The 23,913-nt window shown below is 34.9% G+C and overlaps 1 protein-coding gene across 1 annotated transcript in view; it reads left to right on the top strand.

The window, feature by feature from the left end:
• Klp64D (kinesin-like protein 64D) overlaps positions 1-23,913 on the top strand; it is a 39,520-nt gene that overhangs the window by 2,405 nt on the left and 13,202 nt on the right. Inside the window, exons 3-4 of the mRNA XM_090117878.1 lie at positions 22,823-23,028; positions 23,495-23,625. Of these exons, the coding sequence (XP_089974004.1) occupies positions 22,823-23,028; positions 23,495-23,625 (337 nt within the window). The remainder of the gene's footprint in view (positions 1-22,822; positions 23,029-23,494; positions 23,626-23,913) is intronic.

Raw genomic sequence — 23,913 nt, 5'->3', positions numbered from 1 at the left:
AAATAAAATCACGCGTGGTAGGGATAAGGGGGCAGACTGAAAATCAGCGCTGTTCAGGTGTTAAAGCCCGACAGCATGGCTGAGCCTGATCTGATTGCCATGTAAACTATTGTATATATTTTTTTAGTAATATAAGTAGTTATGTGTAACATGTGGCAATAAATATTTTTTCTTTCTTTCTTTCGTAAGAAAAAGATGGCGCGTAACGAAAAAATGTCTCGCGTAACGAAAAAATGTTACACTAAATTTTTTTCCAACCCCGACAAAGAAGGTTCACTTCAAAAATGCTTATAGGAAGATATAATATTGCATTTTGTAATGCTCTTACATAATTTCAACACAATAGTCGCTATAAAAACTAAGATTTATCCGTCATGTAATCATACTTTCTTGATAAAAATTTATTTCAAAAAAAGTCACAGATTTTTTGAAAAAATGTTTTCAAAAGAGTCACAGATTAATTATTAAATTTTCTAACAAGTCAAGTGGAAATATTCCTTTTTCTCTTTTCTTCTTTTACAAAAATTAACCAAAATGAATTATTTTTAAGTAATTAGATTTCCGCCCGCGGCTTCGCCCGCGTTTTCAAAGGAAAAACCGCATAGTTTTCGTTCCCGTGGGATTTCCGGGATTTTATATATACACTAGCTTTCCGCCTGCGGCTTCGCCCGCGTTTTCAAAGAAAAACCCGCATAGTTCCCGTTCCCGTGGGATTTCCGGGATAAAACCTAGCCTATGTTACTCGTGGATAATGTAGCTTTCGAATGGAGAAAGAATTTTTAAAATCGGTCCAGTAGTTTATGAGCCTATTCATTACAATCAAACAAACAAACAAACAAACAAAGTTTTCCTCTTTATAATATTAGTGTAGATTAGTGTAGATATAAAAAAGAAATACATTATAAGAACCTTTGTTCCACATAATTATCAGAAATATTTCAACATGTGTGAAACTGTTTTATCTAATCACAACGATTATCTTCGATGTTGATAATTCACGCCGCAAGTACGGGAAATAGGTTATAATATTATTTTAAACACGAACCATAGATATAGATACAAGTAGACTAGATACGGCATGTAATAGCGTGCCGAAAGGTGGTGCTATGCACTCACTTGTCGTAACGTTATTCGTAGTTCAGCCCTTGTGGTGGAAGGTTGTTCGCGTAGTTACGATTTACTAATACTTATTATTATACTATTGTTGTTGTGTACTATGATTGAGCACGGTTTTCAACGGACTAATAATTGGAGGTCATCGAAATTCGGCATTGCGACAGTCGATGTTGCAATGGAAGTTTTTATGTCGTTTTTTAGGTAGTGTTTTGGTGAATATAGTTGTTTTAAAATTATCTTCGTTACAACCTTAAAATATACGATTTATATAACTAGCTTTCCGCCCCCGGCTTCGCCTGCTTCGTCTAAAACCAAATAAATTATATACTAAAACCTTCCTCTTGAATCACTATCTATTAAAAAAACCGCATCAAATCGGTTGCGTAGTTTTAAAGGTTTAAGCATACTAGGGACACAGAAAGTGACTTTGTTTTATACTATGCATATTTTATTAAAAAGTAAATCGTTGTAGGTAGGTAAGAATAATTGAGAATATTTCAGATAAGCAAGTGATAACATTATGATTATAATAAATAAATTTTAATTAATTAGCACTAAAATGAATCGTGCTAGTAAAAATTAAATCAAATAATTAGATAAATCGAAGTTAATCTTATAGAACAGAACTGTGACCTACTTTCTGAAAGCTTCGTGTGTGCTTACTGCTTATATACTTACATAACATATCTTTAAATTTTAAATACTGTTTTGATATTTACGCATACAATAATTTCAATTAAAAATTTTCATCTCGATTTTCATAGATCGAAAACTACTATACTTTTAAAAAAATACATTCAAAACAAAATAATTTTTACAAAATTACGACATCTCTTGAGTATAAAACCGTAATGAGTTGTGTGCTATTGTTAGCTGTTAATTATTGAAATACTAGCGGTCCGCCCCGGCTTCGCCCGTGGTACTTATTTCTATGATAAAATGTAGCCTATGTCCTTTCTTGGGTATCAAAATATCTCCATACCAAATTTCATCAAAATTGGTTCAGTAGTTTAGGCGTGATTGAGTAACAGACAGACAGACAGAGTTACTTTCGCATTTATAATATTAGTATGGATATGCTACTTGAAATCTATTAGAACATCGTAATATCCTTATCAATATTCTTTGCATGATTTCCTTTCTTTCCTCTGTTCTGAAATCCTTTTTTTTCGTATCCTTTCATATTCCTTTCCCACATTTAAAAGGTACAATTTTTTTTGCTATTTTTTCTATTGAGTCTCATAGCAAATCAAGAGTCAAGAAAAAAAAGAACCATAGAGAAGAAGAACAAATGCAACTTTCCCGCCATTCGTCCGGATTGACGTTGTCTAACCGTCAGTCTTGTCGAATGGTGGGTAGGTTGTGTTTACAATCAACACGAAGAAAAAAAGGACCATAGACAACATACTCTATATCTGTGTGATACTCGATTTGGCAACATTGTTGTAATTCGATTCAGAAAATGATCATTAAAAAACATGTTTCTTATTTATTGATAATTTTACAATTAAATGCAATTAAGTACTATTTTTTACATTATTTTGTTAAATTTATCATCTCCAAAAATAAATTGTGACATATTGATCAATGAACAATGTTACTTTATATGTATTTAGTAATTACATTATTTTTTTTAATATTTTACACAAGGACAATGATTTTATTTGTTAAAAATAACAATGTTGCCGGCCAATCGAGTCATAGACTATAAACACCATAGACTACCAACATAACAGCAAACTGCGTGACGTTCTTTATGCATCTTGCACGTCCTCTGACGGTGCAAGGGGGCGGTAATGCTCATGCATCGTGAATGTTGCGCATTTAATCATCTGTGAAGACCATCGACTAAATAGTCTATGAATTGAGGGTGTTTTGATTTTGAATTTTTTTGGCGTGTGTATTGTATCTTATTGTAAAATGTATTGTGCGTATTTGCTTTGCAAATGTGTATTTTTTAACAATGTTTTTGAAGTGATACTTCTTTATCGGGGTTGGAAAAAAAATTAGTGTAACATTTTTTCGTTACGCGTGACATTTTTCCGTTACGCGCCATCTTTTTCTTATCCCTACCACGCGTGATTCGACGTATTTCTGTAAACTTGCAAGTAAATTATTTTTTGAAAAATAAGGTCATAAAGAAGTCTCACTTCTTCGTACACTAGTACACGCACACATTTTTTATTTTTATTTATGTAATGTTATATCTGTTATTTTTATGTTATAAATGTATATTTTATTGATGTATATTGTCTACATATTATAAAAAAAAAATTAAAAACTTATATTGAAATATGTATCTGTATTAAATAAATAAAAAAAATAAAATATCCTTTATTGAATTATTATGTACATTAATGGACGACTAAGATCCGTTAGGCGAAAATAAAATTACAAGAGTTAAGTATATTACATTACACAGTTATTGAAATAACACAAAAAAGTATCAATTTAGAAGTTATTTAAATATTAACGCAGAAGCCGGGCATAAAATGCCAAGATGCTGCTACCAAAATTCGTTAAAGCATTTATAATCGAGTTACTAGAAGTAAAAAGAATATTCCTAAATCTAGCAACGCGATGCCGCGTCTTTCCAAACTATACAAGGCCAGTACGCAACGGTGTGAAACTAATCACGTATAAATTGGAAATAACATTTTTACAAAGTTCTTCCAATCTATACAACAGCAGTACGCAAATACTCGCGTATACTTTGTAGTGAAGTAAGTAAGAATAGCGCTCCAAAATATACAGCGCCAGTACGCATGCGGACTAATCGTGTATGTTTCGGAGTAAGCGTGGCGTCTTTTCATTGCTCGCGTTTATACTATTGTATTGCTGTTTTGAAATCTATTATTAAAATGCATGTGTATTGTGTATATAATGTTGCGAACTGATCGTATATTTTTTGTATCGAGGATGCTTGTATCTTCGTTCCCGACTATGCTGCACGACTTACAATTGACAATAGTGCTAAAATGTAAGAATCTAATAAGAAGAAGACGGTTGCGAGGCGACGGAGCCCCGCTTCGCGGGGCTCCTATTTTTGTGTAGTTAAAAAAAACACGAACCTAACCTAACCCATAGCCCCCATAGGTAACATCTGTTACCTATTTATTTTTCTAAGCTTACCTAATAATATTAATATTATTCCATATTTTACTGAATCAATCAAGAAGAATAAAAGTAGATAGATATAGCTGTACAAGTCTTTGATTGCCTATATATTTATTATTTCGCTCAAGCGTAAGTGGTGTAGTAGCTATATTTAGTTATACATATTTTGCGTACTGATCGTGTATAGTTTGGAACGTAGAAGTAAGCATCCGCGTTACAAAGTATACACGATCAGTACGCAAAATTCGTGTATATATTGTAATAACAAACTTAAAAACAGCATTACAAAGTATACACGAGCAGTTTCCTATGGTTGCGTTCTGGCTATGTATAGTTTGGAAATACGCCGCGATGCCTGATCAATGCATCGAGAACCGGCACGCGGGCTTCCGCGAACATGCTAGACGCGCTACACCAACGCGGTAGTTTGAATAAAATTCGAAACGAATCATTGTATTGTACCCTAAAAATTCGATAGTATTATAAAATATAAAGTAATGTTCTTATTATATATTTCAAATATTAAACCAATTCTATTTATTATATTATTCTTGTGTACCTTGATGTGTCCTATTCCTTCCTGTATTTGCCTTAAAACACTTCCTACCTCATTTATCTTTTGTCAGATAATTGATTGTTACATCAATTGACAATTATTATTAATCGATGGTTGCCATTTTTAGATTGTTTTTTTTTTTTAATATTGCTCATCCATAAGCTTTGTCTTCAAAATTTACCTTATTAATAAAATAAGATTAAAATCTAAATATACTGTTAAATCTTTCCCATTTTAAAAGCATCTTTCCCATTTTAAAAGCATTTATAAGAACTGTAAGTTCGCAACTCCTCTGTAGGTAATGAAATTGCAAATAACCCTAAAAATACAACATTTAAGGCTAGTAAACTATGATGTTTACCTTTTAAGCGCATAATATTTGTAAAACATTTTTATCGCTGAAATAAGGACTAACGAAAAGAGTAAAGATATGCAATATAACTCCTAATTTTTATTAATACTTCAAATTTTCGATTCAGTACATTAAAATAGGGCAATACCGTCATGGAGTAAGGCGACGATTTTGGTATCTTTAAATCTTGCCAAAGAAGTTTCACTTCTGACAAGTGTGCTCAGCACACACGCTCTTCTTTAGTTAAGTTGTAGCATGTATGCTAGTCCGGACCAAAATCTAACTTTGTACAAAACCTATTGAATGATTTGGATGAAATTTAGAATGAAAATATTACCTAGTTGAAGACTCAGACTGAAACAGTCTAAACTCTTTGTGAATGTAGTGTTCATCTGTAATAGTTGTGCATAATAATGTGTAAATCCTATGTTACTGTTTTACGTGAATGATACATATGTAACAACTGGTGATGAACCTTTTTAATAAATAAAATAAAATAAAAAAAAAAAACAGTAATAGTCTGTTAAAAAAATCGACCATATAGAAAAAGGAAAAGAATTGAATTTGTCCACGAGCAAAAAACAAGGCACATCTAGTAAGTTTCTATTTGGCATACGACTTGGCGCCTCAAATGATAGTTTCATGTTACTAATGTAGGCCAGGGTCGCCATACTAAAGTTAAAAATAGAGAAATGTTCAGAGTTCCTATGAATTAGAGGCTAAATATTATGTAGAACTAAATGTGCCGCGCGGTTTCACCTGCAGATAAAGCAAAAAGTTCTTTGACATGTTATAAATAAATAGATAAATAATAAAAACTTTATTGACATAAAGAAATAGGTACAGCTTATAATATTTGAATCCATAGGCTCCTGAATTAGTTAAATACTGTGTCTCAGGAGCCAGTGGCTTCTCCCATTATATTCTTAACAGTATACCTACGTTATACATACTAATATTATAAATGCGAAAGTAACTCTGTCTGTCTGTCTGTTACTCAATCACGCCTAAACTACTGAACCAATTTGCATGAAATTTGGTATGGAGATATTTTGATACCCGAGAAAGGACATAGGCTACCTTTTATTGCGAAATATGTACCACGGGCGAAGCCGGGGCAGACCTCTAGTACAAAATAAAATTTAAAAATTACAAGTAAAGGTGGAAAGCGCTTTAATGTTTGTGTGTGTATGTGTTAGTGTGAGTGTGAGTATGTGTGTGTGTGTAGGTGTAGTTATGATTATGCACTTATTATTACTTAACTTGTAATACTGACATAGATACTGCTTTCCGAATCGGTGGTAAATGTTAAAAATATGTTATGACGATTCAAAAATTCTTCTACTAGTCTAATTGAATAAATAAATGTTTGAGTTGGAAAAAATGTGAATGCCTGTATCCCCAAATGGGGTATGGGGCAGATGCATTATGCAAGCTGTTTCACTATGTAATCGCTTTTCTTTACGGACAAGAAGGTGATCAGCCTCCTGTGTCCTATTTATTCTCGAATATTCGTGGATATAACTTCATCGCTTATGTTCCCATTGTAATGATTATTTTTGTTGAAAAATTGGTTATTATGAGAATTAGAGGGGAATTAAAAAAAAATTAAGGCGCTTTTTATTTTAGTATTTATATATTACTACGGTTTATAAAGGCTCAATTCGATCTGATGATGTACCCGAAACAGTGACTAGGGAAGAAGTGACGCAGTTACAGTTAGTTACCTTGTTGGGGCTTGATTCATTTGTATTTACTAGCTGTGCTCCGCAGTTTTACCCGCAGTGCTCCGCTCCTGTTGGTCTTAGCGAGATGATATATAGCCTATAGCCTTATATGGGCCCCATTTATCGAGGAAATGGGCTATCTAAAGCTTTGGTCTGGTGATCAGGACGCACAACGCTGAGGTATGCGCCCCAACGCAGCGTCACGACGCAGCATTTACCGTCCCTGCGGAGAGGTGGTCAGTTGATTTTGCCGCAGCTACCAAGGTAGACGTGAACATGAACAATTTTGCTGTAATTATCAAACTTCTATGTTTTTTGTCTTTATTTTTTATAAAGAAGGATAGCTGCGAACTAATTCTATTAAATTGTCTTCGAAAATATTCATATTGTCGCATTCATATATGCCGTGACGCATATCCGCACACCGCAGCGTTCAATCGAGAATGACGCCGCGCTGTGCGGGAGTACACCTCCCCACTCACCGCGCTTGCCCTTCGCCGCGGACGCATACTGCGACGGAACAAGAGAACATTGTCGACGTTTTTCATATGATTGAGTGTCCGGCATCGCAAACCGTATACCTCAGCGTTGTGCGTCATGATCACCAGACCAAAGCTTTACACCGAAATATTTTTTCAAATTGGACCAGGTAGTTCCCGAGATTACGTGTTCAAACAAACAAACTCTTCGGCTTTATAATATTAGTACAGATATACGTCCCATCTAGATGGGTTGTGCCATCTAGATGGGACGTATATCTGTATGTACGTATATCTGTCCTATGTCTTTAGGGGTATCTGTTCTTAGTTTCGTTTTAATTACCTATGACGTCACAAAATGGCGCAGAATCAATCAAATTCTTTGTAATTATCTAAATGGTTATTAATTTAAAATAATTATTAAACCAACTGGATACTTCTTGACAGAAGATTCAATCTTAAAGATTGAATCGGATTATTCTTTAGCTAAAAGATTCGTTTTAGTCTATTACCTACCTACACCATAATCCATACTTAATATTATAAATGCGAAAGTAACTCTGTCTGTCTGTCTGTTACTCAATCACGTCTAAACTACTGAACCAATTTGCATGAAATTTGGTTTAGAGATATTTTGATACCCGAGAAAGGACATAGGATAGGTTTTATCCCGGAAATCCTACGGGAACGAGTTGAAAACGCGGGCGAAGCCGCGGGCGGAAAGCTAGTTTTTTATATGTATACGGCGCGAGCATAGCTAGTTATAATATTATTTAATTCCCATGCCTTGCCTGACCAAGCCAAAATGCTTCAGTATGCGTATAGAATCTGTTAAAAATATACGTTTATGAGTACTAGCGTCCATCAAATAAAATGAAACCCTATTCTCATACGCTTTAGGTATAAAATCCTTATATTTCGATACGTACGGGTAAACCGAATATGTATTCTTATATACTATAGTATATCTAATACTGGTCCGCCGCAGCTTCGTCCATGGTACCTACATAATAAGCTATAACACTCAGGAATGAAGTACATATCCAATGGTTAAATAATTTTTAATCGGTTCAGTAGTTCTTGAGATTAGCGCGTTCAAACAAACACTTCAGCTTCATATTATTATTTATTTGTGTTAAGAGTTTGTTTCCTTGAACGCGCTAATTTCAGGAAACACGGGTCCGGAATAATAATAAGTAGTTTAAAAAAACTAAAAAACACGCTTTTCATAGAAAACCGTAAATAATTTTATCAAATTAGTGTATTGTCATCGGTCCTCAATAAATCTACAAAGTTTGAACGAAATCTGGCCGTTTCAAGTGGGTCAAAATCGCGCCCAAAGAAGTCGGTTACAAACATACAGGTGAAGCTAATATAAAGCGTGTAAAAATAGGTTTCACTGTCAGTTAGATAGTCCATTTCTCCTGTACCATCACGCTAAGACCAATAAGAGCGGAGCAATGCGGGTAAAACTGTGGGCGCAGCTAATAGATAACAAATTTTGACCACGTATAGTTTAATAGACAAAGGAAATTATAGAAAAAGTAAAACAGTAGGAACTTATTCTTGGTCGCGGAAGAATTCCAACCAATACCAGCGGCCCCATCATTAAAGGGGCTCGACGGAACACAGTGGGGTTTTAGTCGGTAAGAATCCGACATAACCCACGGCTCCTTCCCCGGGGGCCGTGGGTATCTTTGGAAGATTTCCCCACTTAAAAAAAAAGGAACTTATTCTTAACTAATTGCATTTAACTCATAGAACGTTTCTTTGTCCGTTTTAGTCCAGGGTAAAGAAAATGGTCAGGATCTCCTGAATAGCTGTTTAACTTTCTATTAGTCAAAGAATTTTTATGATCGAATCAGTTCTTTCGAAGATTACCCCTTACGGACATGTAAAATGAGATGTCCTCTTTATAATGCAAATTAGAAGCTAATAGCAATAGAAAGAAGGTTAGTAACTATGTAGTAATTAAGGATAATATATACACACATAAAAATGCTATATGTACTACTAAAAGCTATTTTTGATAATGGTTCATAAATATACATAGTTCACAACAAAGGAACAAACATAACTACGTAAAACTAACTGCATACACCCTTCGACATAGCAACCTGACCAAAGTACATCCCAATGTCCATACTACATAAATAGAACTACAGTGCTCGATCAATACATGCAACGCGCACACCTACCGCGCGGCTCCGTCCTCGCCCTACTGACCTACTTGTACATTGTGAAGGCGGGAATTAGAATTAAAAAAAAAAAGATTAAAATATAGTCTATACTCTATGGATTAGAACGACTTATGGAATGCAAGTCAGTTTGTTTATGGTTCGCGGTTTGATTTTGAATTTTGATGGAACGTTGTTTTTTTTTTCTTTTTATAGTATTATGGCAAAAGTGTAGGCAAAGGAAATGTATGTTTTTAGGAAAATACTTATGGAATTTATTTGGAAAATTTTGATGGAAATTTCAAGAGATGAAGGTTAAAAAATAAGCTTTGTTCTCTATTGGATTAATAAAAATTCAAACATTAATTCATTAAGTTAGAGTTCCTTGAGAAGCCCTTTTCAAATTACATAATTTAGCATTTAGCACTATTTCAGAAAGCATTTTCTACAAAGAAGAGCCGGCAAGAAACTGTAAAGATAGAAAGTATTATGACCAAAGTACCTAAGAGATCTTTTATTTATGTTTCAACTAGCGGTCCGCCCCGGCTTCGCCCGTGGTACATGTTTACGTTTTCTCTACATAAGAACCATCCTTGTACTTCCAGGAATATAATAAAAAAAGAATTATCGAAATCGGTTCAGCCGTTCTCTAGTTATGCGCTTACCAACACATTTTGCGATTCATTTTTATATATAAGACTAGCTTTCCGCCTGCGGCTTCGCCCGCGTTCCCGTGGGATTTCCTGGATAAAACCTAGCCTATGTTGCTCAATGAAGATGCAACTTTCTAATGGTGAAAGAATTTTTGAAATCGGTCCAGTAGTTTATGCGTGAAAACCATACATACATACATAATTACAAACCTTTCCTCTTTAAATTATTAGTATAGATATATAATATATATATATAATATTGACAACGATTGATCTTCTCTTATATGTATATAAAAATGAATCGCAAAATGTGTTGGTAAGCGCATAACTCGAGAACGGCTGAACCGATTTCGATAATTCTTTTTTTATTATATTCCTTGAAGTACGAGGATGGTTTATATGTAGAAAAAACGTAAATACGTACCACGGGCGAAGCCGGGGCGGACCGCTAGTATTTTATATATTTAAGTTATTGAAGATGCGACTACAATATAAAATTACATGAACTTTAATGTAAAAAGGAAGACAAATACATATCTTTTCATTTAATATCAATTTCAGTTCATTTTCATATGAATATTATTTTATTTCGAACTAGCTTCGCCCGCGACTCCGTCCGCGCGGATGTCGCTCTTCGCGTGGATGGTTTATTTCTCCATTTTGAGTAACTCTGACAATACCATCTTATAAATATCTATTGGACTCAAATACGGCTAGGCCTATAATAATACCCAACGTGTGTTCGCTGTTCTACAGAACAACGTCTATGGATAAAACTGAAAAATTAAGATTATGTTTTTTCTTCGTATTTTTTCAGGATAAAAAGTAAGTATCCTATTTTACGCCCAGGATAATAAGGTATAAACTATAATTATACCAAGTTTCATCGAAATCGAACCGTTAGTTTTCACGTGATGTCTTCACATACAGACAGACAGACAGACAAAAATTTTTTTAATCACATATTTGGGTTTGGTATCGATCCAGTAACACCCCCTGCTATTTATTTTTTCAATATTTTCAATGTACAGAATTGACCCTTCTACAGATTTATTATATGTATAGATTATCAAAGTGAATAAATCAAATTTGGACAAAAAATGTCTACACAATAGATATGGTTTTGAGGTTTGTAAATTGTAATACAGTGTTATATAATATATCATATTCATATAATTTAAAATATGGAATGCTCTAGCGAACCACCATACACATATGACACACAGTGCTCTTACATCCTACGACCTACATATCATAAATGCGAAAGTTTGTGAGGATGCATGTTTGTTATTCTTTCACGTAAAAACTATTGGACCGATTACAAAGAAATTTAGTATGTAAAAGTAAGTAGCTGAAGACCCAGAATAAAACATAGGCTTTTATCCCGGAAATCCTACAGGAACGGGACCTATGCGGGTTTTTCTTTTAAAACGCAGGCGAAGCCGCGGTCACAAATCTAGTATTATCTAAATGAGAAATTTTGCAAAATTGATAACACTTTTAAAGAGCAATTATATAGTTTCTTGCCGGCTCTTCTATATAGAAACTGCTTACTGAATCACTAGTAGAAAAAAATGTGTGCGTGTACTATAGTGTACACACGTAAGAAGTGAAACTTCTTTATGACCTTATTTTTCAAAAAATAATTTACTTTATGCAACTTTACAGAAATACGTCGAATAACGCGTGGTAGGGATAAGAAAAATATGGCGCGTAACGGAAAAATGTCACGCGGAACGAAAAAATGTTACACTAAATTTTTTTCCAACCCCGATAAAGAAGTTTCACTTCAAATATGCTCCAAGTTAAAAGTTGAGGTTGCCTTACCTGGCCTTATTCTATCATATTAAAATTTAGGAACATAGTTAAAACATTTTGTTCCAGAAATCATTTCAATAATAATTAAATAACGTAGAGAAAAATGCTATATGAACAAGTAACTTAGTTCAGTGAAAATAGATGTCGCTATACGCTATTGAGTCGAGTTGAATCGCGCTAGTGAAATTTTTTGTTGTATACTGATATAATTTTTGAATGGAAAGAAAGAGACGAAGCACTATGCCGAGACAAATTGTCAATTTTTGAAAAATCTGACAGTTAGTCAGATTTGTTTAAAATGTAGTGGAAGTTGATTATAATGACTCCGAAGCTGAAGGGATTATCATACACGCCAAACTGACAGAAAAAAGAGGCCGCCATAGCCCATAGCACAGCCCGTCGTAGGTAGAAAGCATTTTGTAGAAAATAAACAATCCTGCTGGTTTTGTAACTATAATACTTTTGTACTTTTATTACAAACTAGCCACCCGCCCCGGCTTCGCACGGGTGCAATGGCGGCCGGCCGGTACCGCCGCAAACGCTACGTCCCGCAATTTTTAAATCTGTAATATCTTCGAAAATATTCACTTTAATCATACGGTGTAAAGGGCCATATAGATCTATATTAAATGAACAATGTATTCAAGGTATTTAATTCGTTAAGGATTAATGCTGTATTGGTTAAAATCGCTTCGAAAATTTACCATTATATTTTGTCGTAAAAAGTAAATGACAAAAAAAGTTATTGTGGGTTATCCATAAGAGATAGACATATAGGTACCATCGCGGACTTTTCTGTAGACCTTTTCAATGTGTACAATACTTAGTACATTATTTTGATAAAACGCGCAGCCTGCGTTTGCAATGTAAGCGGAAAAAATATAATTATTTACGACATCACATTAGAAACCTCAAAAATAACAGTACTTCTCCACTATTTAATGGATGTTATTATACATATAAACCTTCCTCTTGAATTACTCTATCTATTAAAAAAACCGCATCAAAATCCGTTTCGTAGTTTCAAAGATTTAAGCGTACAAAGGGACATAGGGACATAGGGACAGAGAAAGCGACTTTGTTTTATACTATTTAGTGAAGCTATTTTCTATCAAACATGACTAATAATAGATGCTCTAAAACAAAATGGTTCGTGAATGGATAAAAATATAATAGTCCATTGAATAAAAAGTTCTAGAGTGCGTGAGTTAGTAACGTAAGATGTTTCTTCGGAAACATGTTAAGAGTCCCTAGGTAATAAACATACTAAAACCCCGGGCCACTAGGAGGAGCCCCGGAGTGGGGGGAGGGGGGAAATGGGTCCATTTTTTCATTTTTCGCTTAAATCTCAAAAACGGTACATGTTAGAGAAAAACTTTCAAGGAAAAATTGAAAGGCCATAAAATTATCTACAAGTTGTACCTGAATCATTTTTTCCTATATCCTACCGTTTCTGAGTTATACGCAGTAAAACATGATTTTGGCTCAAACAATTTCAACATCAATCGATCAAAAAATATTTCTTTCTTCCAAAAAACTCAAATGTGCAACTTGTGACCAGTACTGATAGATTGCTCTTAATTAGTTCTATAATTGGTAAAATAAACACATTCCTCCATGGAAGCCTTTAGGAGGAATCGATTGTCAAAATATTATATTATGGTAGTTTGAGTTACTGAACTTGATCTTTTTATTTTTTTCTTCCAAAAAACTCATAAGTGCAACTTGTGACCGGTACAGATAGATTGCTCATAATTGGGTCTATCATTGATAAAAATACCAGATTCCAACACGGAGGCGTTTACGGGGAATTGAATTTTATTAGGGTAGTTACGATACTTGAACTTTTTATTTTTTTTCTCCAAAAAAACTCAAAAGTGCAACTTGTGACCGATACTGATAGATTGCTCTTAATTAGGTCTATAATTAGTAAAATAAACACATTCCTCCATGGAAGCCTTTAGGAGGAATCGATTTTCAAAATACTATATTAGGGTAGTTTGAGTTACTGAACTTGATCTTTTTATTTTTTTCTTCCAAAAAACTCAAAAGTGCATCTTGTGACTGGTACTGTTAGATTGCTCTTAATTAGGTCTATAATTGGTAAAATAAACACATTCCTCCATGGTAGCCTTTAGGAGGAATCGATTGTCAAAATACTATATCAATATTGGGATCAATATTGGGACCTCTATTATTTATCCTGTACAGTGCCGATGTAGTATCACGCATAAAACATTGCAATTACCAGATGTACGCTGACGATATGCAACTGTACATATCTTGCTATCCTAATGAGACACAAAATGCCATAAACCAAATTAATTCTGATTTAAATAGTGTATTTACATGGTCCGTAGGTAATTCTTTATTTTTAAATTTATCGAAAACCAAATTTATGCTTCTAGGAAGCCCTAAGATGGTAAAAGCGATTGAGCAATTTGATCCCAAAATAGTAGTTGATAATAATTTAATCGAGCGTGTACACGAGGCAAGGAATTTAGGCTTATTATTTGACGAGAATTTGAGATTCGAAAAACATATTAATAATACCATTTCTAATTCTTTTTATAGGTTAAAAATTTTGTATAAAATAAGAAAATATATAAATTTAAATTTACGTATCCGTCTATGTGATTCTCTTGTATTGTCGAAATTTAACTTTTCGGATACTGTATATGGCCCTAGACTGCTTAGCCGTACTAGAACAGCAATACAACGCGTCCAGAATGCCTGTGCACGATATTGCTGGAACGTTCCACCTAGAAGCCACATCAGTCCCTATCTTAAAGACGCCAATATTTTAAATATGGATGGACGTAGGAAATTGCATTTTGCTACTTTGGTATTTGGTTTAATGAACAAAAAAATACCATTATATCTATATAAAAAATTAGCCTGGTTAGGTCAACGAAGCGACCTAAAATACAAAACTAGATTTGCCAGCATAAAGCTATCAATACCCATGCACTACACTGCATCATTTAGAGGCGGTTTCACATACAGCGCCACTAAGTGCTGGAACAACCTTCCACCACCCCTGTCTGAAGTAAAAAGTATTACAAACTTTCGATTTAAATATAAAAAACATTTATTAAATACGCTGTACCAGCCTTAGTGCCGTTGGTGTGTCCCGCTGTATGTGTATGGGTATCTCTATTCTCTTCGTATATAATATCATACTTCTTAATGTAGTTATTTATTATTCTTAATTTATTATTTTTTTCTATACATATATTTTTATTACACATATATTTCTTATATTATATAAGTAGTAAGTACAAATATTTTATAAATATAATATATCACACTTATCACTATTTCATCATATATAGTTATATATTATCTATTAATATTATCTATTAAAAAAAAAAAAAAAAAAAAAATCTAAAGCTGTAACTCCAACCGTCGCAACCGATAGGGGCTCCTGAAAATCAGTGCTGTTAGTGTTCCTATGGGGGCACTACAGCTTATAGCTGAGTAGTCCCTTTTGATGATGGACATTACCACACAGTTCTTTGTTGTTGTTTTTAGTTATATATTTTTTTAAGTTTAGTTATAAGGTTTTTTATATTATTTTATTTTATTTGTTATGTCTGTAAGTTTTATTAGTTGTAGTTTGTAGCTGTTTTAAGTCTGTAAGTTTTATTAGTTTTTAAGTTTTATTGGTTTTTTGCTTTCTTTTTTAAATATGTTTGTTTTTTGTATCTGTGTGGTGTGTTTTGTTGTCAATAAATGTTTTTATTATTATTATTATTATTATGTTTCTCTGTTCCATAATACTCGGGTACCACCAGAAGGACGGTACCCGGATCTTTGGAAGGCTTACGTGGGGACAGGGGTCCAACACGCAGAGGCCCTTTCGAGAATTTTAATGTGTTGTGGGACACCAGCCGCAGCCTGCCCATGACTGCACTATAGAGATACAGCCCTAGGCAGTCCGCGGCCGATGTAGGACTATTGCAAGATAAGGGAATAAAATAAACTGGGCTATGGAATGGGATGTTAATGGACCGGAATTAAGGACTATGGAAGACTATGGCACCTGCCTTTCTACTAAGATATAGCAAAAAATTGTTGGCAGGTGGTGACTCGCCCTCTCACTGTATGGGCCCCCGAAATAAGTCGCTGCAATAGTGCGACAAGGGGGCAACATATTGTGAGCAGCTAAGGGTGGAGAGGCGTCCCTGGACTTTAAACTACGATCACGCGCTCCCTGAGGGTCCAGCATCACGTGCCCACTCGCCACTTACGCTTCGCATCCACCCTTCGAGCTAAAAGCTCTCGCGACTCCACTCTGGCCGGCCGGTTAAGGCAAGCCAGAGGTGGGGGTCCTGTCCTCGTCAGGCTTCACTCCGACCGGCCGGTGAAGGCGAGCCGGAGATGAAGACAGGGGCCTCCCCCGGGAGCACTCGGTTCCCGCGGGGTCGCTACTCCCCGACACCCCGCCACAAGGTGTCCTGCGGGTTGACTGATTGCACGGGTGGAATATCTATTGTCACGTAGACAATAGATATTCCAACCGTGGGCGATGGGGTCGTCACATCCCTACGCCCTTATTATTATTATTATTATATTAGGGTAGTTTGAGTTACTGAACTTGATCTTTTTATTTTTTCTTCCAAAAAACTCAAAAGTGCAACTTGTGACTGGTACAGATAGATTGCTCATAATTAGGTCTATCATTGATAAAAATACTAGATTCCACCATGGAGGCGTTTACGGGGAATTGAATTTTATTAGGGTAGATACGATACTTGAACTTTTTATTTTTTTTCTTCCAAAAAAACTCAAAAGTGCAACTTGTGACCGGTACCGATAGATTGCTCATAATTAGGTCTATCATTGATAAAAAAACCAGATTCCACCATGGAGGCCTTTAGGAGGTATTGAATTTTATTAGGGTAGTTACGATACATGAACTTTTTAACTAACTACCCTAATAAAATTCAATTCCCCGTAAACGCCTCCATGGTGGAATCTGGTATTTTTATCAATGATAGACCTAATTATGAGCAATCTATCTGTACCGGTCACAAGTTGCACTTTTGAGCTTTTTGGAAGAAAAAAAATAAAAAGTTCATGTATCGTAACTACCCTGATAAAATTAAATTCCCCGTAAACGCCTCCGTGGTGGAATCTGGTATTTTTAGCAATGATAGACCTAATTATGAGCAATCTATCTGTACCGGTCACAAGTTGCACTTTTGAGTTTTTTGGAAGAAAAAAATAAAAAGATCAAGTTCAGTAACTCAAACTGCCCTAATATAATATTTTGACAATCGATTCCTCCTGAAGGCTTCCATGGAGGAATGTGTTTATTTTACCAATTATAGAACTAATTAAGAGCAATCTATCAGTACTGGTCACAAGTTGCACATTTGAGTTTTTTGGAAGAAAGAAATATTTTTTGATCGATTGATGTTGAAATTGTTTGAGCCAAAATCATGTTTTACTGCGTATAACTCAGAAACGGTAGGATATAGGAAAAAATGATTCAGGTACAACTTGTAGATAATTTTATGGCCTTTCAATTTTTCCTTGAAAGTTTTTCTCTAACATGTACCGTTTTTGAGATTTAAGCGAAAAATGAAAAAATGGACCCATTTCCCCCCTCCCCCCACTCCGGGGCTCCTCCTAGTGGCCCGGGGTTTTAGTATGTTTATTACCTAGGGACTCTTGACATGTTTCCGAAGAAACATCTTACGTTACTAACTCACGCACTCTAGACCCCCCTTGGAGGGACTCATTCAATGGACTATAAACCAAGTAGCTGTGCCGCGCAGAGCATAATAAAGAAGGCTATAAGCTCATTTGTTATTCTGATGACCTATATTACTGTAAAGTTTCATCGAAATATGTAGAGTAGATTTTTCGTGAACAAGTAACAAACATCCATACATCCTCACAAACTTTTACATCACTACATAGTATAAAACAAAATTGCTTTCTCTGCCCCTATGTATGCTTATAAAATTAAATCTTATTATTAAATCTTTAAAACTACGCAACGGATTTTAATGCGGTTTTTTTAATAGAAAGAGTTATTCTCGAGGAAGGTTTAAGTAGGTATATAATTTATGAGGGTTTAGACAAAGCAGGCGAAGCCTCGGACGGAAAGCTAGTAACCAATATTGCAGTAAAGTTCAAAAAACCGTCCAATAGATTTTTCGTGAAAGAGTAACAAACATCCATACATCCATCCATCCTCACAAACTTTCACATTAATTATAATATTAGTAGTCAGTAGGATAGGATAGTACGATTTTATACCGACCGAATTATAATAACTTTTAGTTGAACTTTCTTCTGTGAATATAAGGATACTAGCTAACCTAAGCAATAAGCAAGCTTGGTAAAGGTTTTATTTTTAACTCGCTTTCCGCCCGAGACTTCGCCCGCGTATTTAAAAGAAAACTCGCTTTATAGTTTCCGTTGGCGAGAGTTTTCCGGGATAAAAGCTATCCTATATCAGTGTCTAAATTTCACCCAAATCGGTTCAGTTGTTTAGGCGTGTAAAAGAGACGGGACAGACAGACGAAGAAACCGAGTTACTTTCACATTTATAATATCATTCCATTCTTGAATTCCATTCCATTTTTGAAAAAAAAGAAATTTAAAGATTTCCGAAAATTCGTTTGTCATGGCCGGAAATCGAACTGAATATGATCTGTTAAAATTACACCCTGTATGGTCTAAGATCCGAAAATAGGTCGACCTGTACCGGCGTGATAATAGAATGAGACCAATTTTATAATAAACTAGCGGTCCGCCCCGGCTTCGCCCGTGGTACATATTTACGTTTTCTCTACATAAAAACCATCCTCGTACTTCAAGGAATATAATAAAAAAAGAATTATCAAAATCGGTTCAGCCGTTCTCGAGTTATGCGCTTACCAACACATTTTGCGATTCATTTTTATATATAAGAAGATGTAGTCTATTAAAAAATCTATTAGAGATGGGTTTACTGAAAAAATCCTGTACAGGATATTTTTAGTTAATTATTAAAAAAATCTTTTTATTTTTTTAATTATGCAGTGTTGAGACAATAAACAATTTTGTTATAAAACAGCGCTCATGTCGATTTATATTTTTTTTCTATCATCCCATCAAGTTAAAGTAACTGGTACGGACATGCCTGTTTATACCTGCCAAGTGCCAACCTATCAGTTTGTCCAGGTAAATATTAGAAAACCCTATGACTGCACATTCTGTAGGTTTCATACTTCAAAGTTCAAGTCTATTATAATTTTTTTTATTATCTTGATAAGTACTGCAATTAATTAAAAAAAATATATTTTTGAAAAAATAATCAAAATGTCCTGTCCAGGATTTTTTCAGTCAACCCATCTTTAATAGATTTTTTTAATAGACTACATTTATTATAAAATTGGTCTCATTCTATTATCACGCCGGTACAGGTCGACCTATATTCGGATCTTAGACCAGTACATTTATTGCATCAATCATATTTCAATCGTAATTAAATCAGCTGAAGAAGTTGTTTGTATGAACGCGCTATACTCAGGAACTACTGATCCGATTTGAAAAATTATTTCGGTGTTAGATAGCCCGTTTATCGAGAAACGCTATAGGTATATCATCACGCTAAGACCAACAGGAGCGGAGCAATGCGGGCAAAACCGCGGGGCACAGCTAGTATTTAATTATACTAGTTGTGCTGCCTGTGTCTATAGCCTTCCTCGATAAATGGACTATCTAACACCGAATGACCGAAATAATTTTTCAAATCGGGCCAGTAGTTCTTGATATTAACGCGTTCAAACAAACAAACTCTTCAGCTTTATAATACATATTAGTTTATCTAAGCATGTTAAAAACAGCTGTTAAAATGCATCAATGTTCTTACGTCAAATAATTTTCATAAGTAGTTACGTGCCGCAGCTATTAACAACCTCTATGGGCCTCTATGACGTCACAAATGGGCATTCATAGTCTTTTACCCTATAGATTTGTATGCCATAAAGAAGAATTGGTGTTATTTAATATTTTGTTTATGGTCATCTGAAGTAATAGATAATGTTTTGGAAATTGGAATGAGGGATTTTAAATTTCGAATTTGGAACTTCGGAAAAATCTGCCTACTGGTTTTCGACACACATTACATAGAGTTATAATTTAAAAAGACGTGTGGCACTCGGGGACTGCCGCGGTAAAGCTATTTATTCCATGCTATGCCTTCAAGCCAGACCTCCGCGCCCGTCGGAGTGGGGAGCGTGAGGTTTTTCGTTACTAAATTTCTGGATTCGGTCCACGCGCTCAAGGCCCGCGATAGAAGCTATGCAATAGCTTAAAAAAATGTACAGAAATGGTTATCTTTTAAAAATATAACTGTTGAATAATCTCCAGATCTTCCACATACTAAAGGTATTTTTTTTGGTGTCAATATGAATGTACACCTTGGAGAATATAACCAAGTACGGAAATTTTGGTCTCCAAACCAAATCTAGATTCTAGGCATCGCCATATGGTGGACGTTCCATGTACCCGGACTAAGCGGTTCGATTCCACATTCTTTATCCGAACCGCAAGGAACTGGAACAGTCTTCCTGAATCTGTATTCCCCGACGAGTACAATATGGGGGTCTTCATGCGTAGAGTGAACAGGTACCTTCTAGGGAAGCGCGTACTATCTCTGACCACATCTCAGCTTAACATCAAGCGAGATTGTGGTCAAGCTCTTCCCTATCGACAGTAAAAAATAAAAAAAATCTAACTGGGTGTAAAACCGAAATTACAGTTAAAATTAAGAACTACCCTGATTAATTACCAAACAATATTTTTCTCTATTGCAAATTACTCTAAAAATATGTTTATCGTTCACTACACGCAAAAACAAAATGCACACAAACAAAGAGCACTATAAACTAGTTCAGAAAAAGTTATATCATTGTTATATTATATCAACGTACGGTAGGTACCTATACGTTCTTTTCGACACTTGCCCTACTGACCCAAATTGTACGTAGTTACGCTACGGCGCCATATTTAAGTCTTATAAACTACTAGTTTTGGCCATGGGTTCGCTTTGACAAAGAAATTCCACTGAGATATTTCACTACAGCAGTTTTTTTTTAGACTAATTATCTCTAGACGCATATCCAGACTAACCAAACAAAAATCATCTAAAAACGTTCTTTTGTGACGTGAAAATTGTTGTTTGTTGTTTGACCTTTACCTAATGAGTAAAATGACAATAATAACTTTTTAAAAATAAAACGGGAAATATCCAAAAAAAAATTACATAAAACACGCCCATACATTTAGTATGAGATATGACGGATATGACTATCCCAACATGTAATATGAAAGGTTAAGGTTATTTTTTTGGTTTTATGCTTAAATTACTTCGCAAATTTTATTAAAAATTTATGTAGAAACTGTAAATAGAGCTCGATGTGGAATACAATGGTATACTAAATCGAGGATGTGACTCCGAACATTTGCTTTGAATACAAAATGTATGGGAAATTAAATGTATTGCCGGGTTTGATGTAAATATTTTGGATATTTCCCGTTTTATTTTTAAAAAGTTATTATTGTCATTTTACTCATTACGTAAAGGGCTTTCGATATCAGTTTAAAGTTTTTTGATATCTGCAATAGTTACGGAATAATCGCTCGTGCACACTTAACGATTACACCCTGTATAGTTTTCCTCGATAAATGAGCTATCTAACACCGAAATAATTTTTCAAATCGAACAAGTAGGTCCTGAGCACGTCCTGTCTCCTGAGATAGCTGTTCCTCGCGGTTTTACCCGCATTGCTCCGCTTTTGTTATGTTAGTCTTAGTGTGATGGTATAGCCTATAGCCTTCCTCGATAAATGGGCTATCTAACACCGAAATAATTTTTCAAATCGGACCAGTAGTTCCTGAGATTAGCGCGTTCAAACAAACAAACTCTTCAGCTTTATAATATTAGTATAGACACAGAATAATAACTAATAGCTAGTGTAGATTACATTCCCATCTGATTTTCCTGTAATCGCGATGCTACAAACTACATTTCTATGAAAATTGAAAAGATTCAAGTGAGGCGAGGTCTCATAAAATCGATAAATGGAATTGGGTGACCTACATGGGTCTGTGTGCAGCGGGGTGGTATGAAATAGGGTCAGGGGATGCAATTAAATATGAATTCTGAGTGCTAGGGAGGTTTATAAGTATTTGTGTGTCTTTTTGGAATGTGGAAGGGTATGAGACTTGAGACATTGTGGGATTTTTCTTTCTATAAGCTTACCGCCCGCGACTTCGCCCGCTTTGTCTAAAACCTAATAAATTATATACTAAAACCTTCCTCTTGAATCACTCGATCTATTAAAAAAAACCGCTTCACAATCCGTTGCGTAGTTTTAAAGATTTAAGCATACATAGGGACATAGGGACAGAAAAAGCGACTTTGTTTTATACTATGTAGTGATATACCCTTATTTTTTTAAAGAATAAAAAAAAACATTTTAATAAAGCATTTGTGTGCCATAAAACCAAAATATCAAATTCAAAGTTATACCCTTTTCAAAATAGTTAAACAAGTGAAGTCCCATGTCCCCAAGTGGGGTAAGGGGCAGATGCATTATGCATACATCTGTTTCACTGATCGATTTTCTTCAGGGACAAGTAGGTGATCAGCCTTCTGTGTCCTGTCAGACCGAGACATTTTTTTTTCTTCGTCTCCACCGGGAATCGAATCCAGGCCCCTCGGTTCTACACTCACGCGTCAACCACTGTACCAAGGAGGCAGTCAAAATAGTTGGCTTTGATCTAAAGAAATAATTACAGTATCAAATAATGAATTTTCAGATGGACATATACATCCAGACGGCTAGTCCCATCGTCGAGGAGGTACTCAAAGGGTACAACGGGACCATATTTGCCTATGGGCAGACGGGTACAGGCAAAACGTACACGATGGCGGGCAGCAACTCTGCCCCAGAGCTGAGGGGCATAATACCCAACTCGTTTGCCCATATATTCAGCCATATTGCGAAGGCGAAAGATGATGAAAAGTTAGTATTGTTTTTTATTTGTTCAAGTATAAGAGGTATAGAGAAGAAATCCTACTAATATAATAAATGCGAAAGTTTATATGTTTATTTGTTTGTTTGTTACTCCTTCAAGAACTGCTGAACCAATTTACCTGAAATTTGGCCCACACATAGAGGGTAACTTGGATTAACACATAGAATAATTTTTATCCCGAAAATCCCCATTATGGGAACGGCAACAATGAGGGTTTTCCTTTGACTGAAAAGCTAGTCATATATAAGAACACTATAAAAATATACACATTTTAATATTTTCTTAGACAATTACAAGTAACTAGGTCCACAAGTCTCTTCAAGCTTTTTTGCCATACAAAAATAAATTAAAACTTTGTACACTTATCAAGGATCGGTGGCAATACTATAATTTCATGAGTTCATCTAGTGTGTTTTTTTAACTAATTACATTTATTTTATAATATCCTTTCAGATTCCTCGTATGCGTGACATACTTGGAGATTTACAATGAAGAAGTAAGAGATCTTTTGGGAAACAACCCACACCAGAGTCTGGAAGTGAAAGAGAGGCCCGATATAGGCGTCTTTGTCAAGGACTTGACTGGTGAGGGCAAAACAATATACTAGCTATTCGCCCCGTCTCTGCTCGAGTAGTAATTTCTTTGTTTCTCATTATTTTATGAGTTTTTATACCAAGCGGAGACGAATCCAACGAACCAAATATCATTTAAATCTATTCAACCAATCTTGAATTGTAAAATTTGTAATTAACACGACTTTCTTTTATATTGGTAAGTAGTCTTTTAACAAACGCCAACATTTATTTATTTTAGAAGTGATGCTAAATCTTCAATATACACAAACAATATTTACCACTGGTTTGGAAAGCAGT

This window comes from Colias eurytheme, chromosome 29, assembly GCF_061535395.1.
Source record: "Colias eurytheme isolate Ceu_HAF_F1 chromosome 29, ilColEury1 Martin Lab GWU primary, whole genome shotgun sequence".
NCBI lineage: Eukaryota > Metazoa > Arthropoda > Insecta > Lepidoptera > Pieridae > Colias > Colias eurytheme.
Note: the sequence above shows the minus strand (reverse complement) of the source record. Positions and strands in the feature narration are given on the sequence as shown.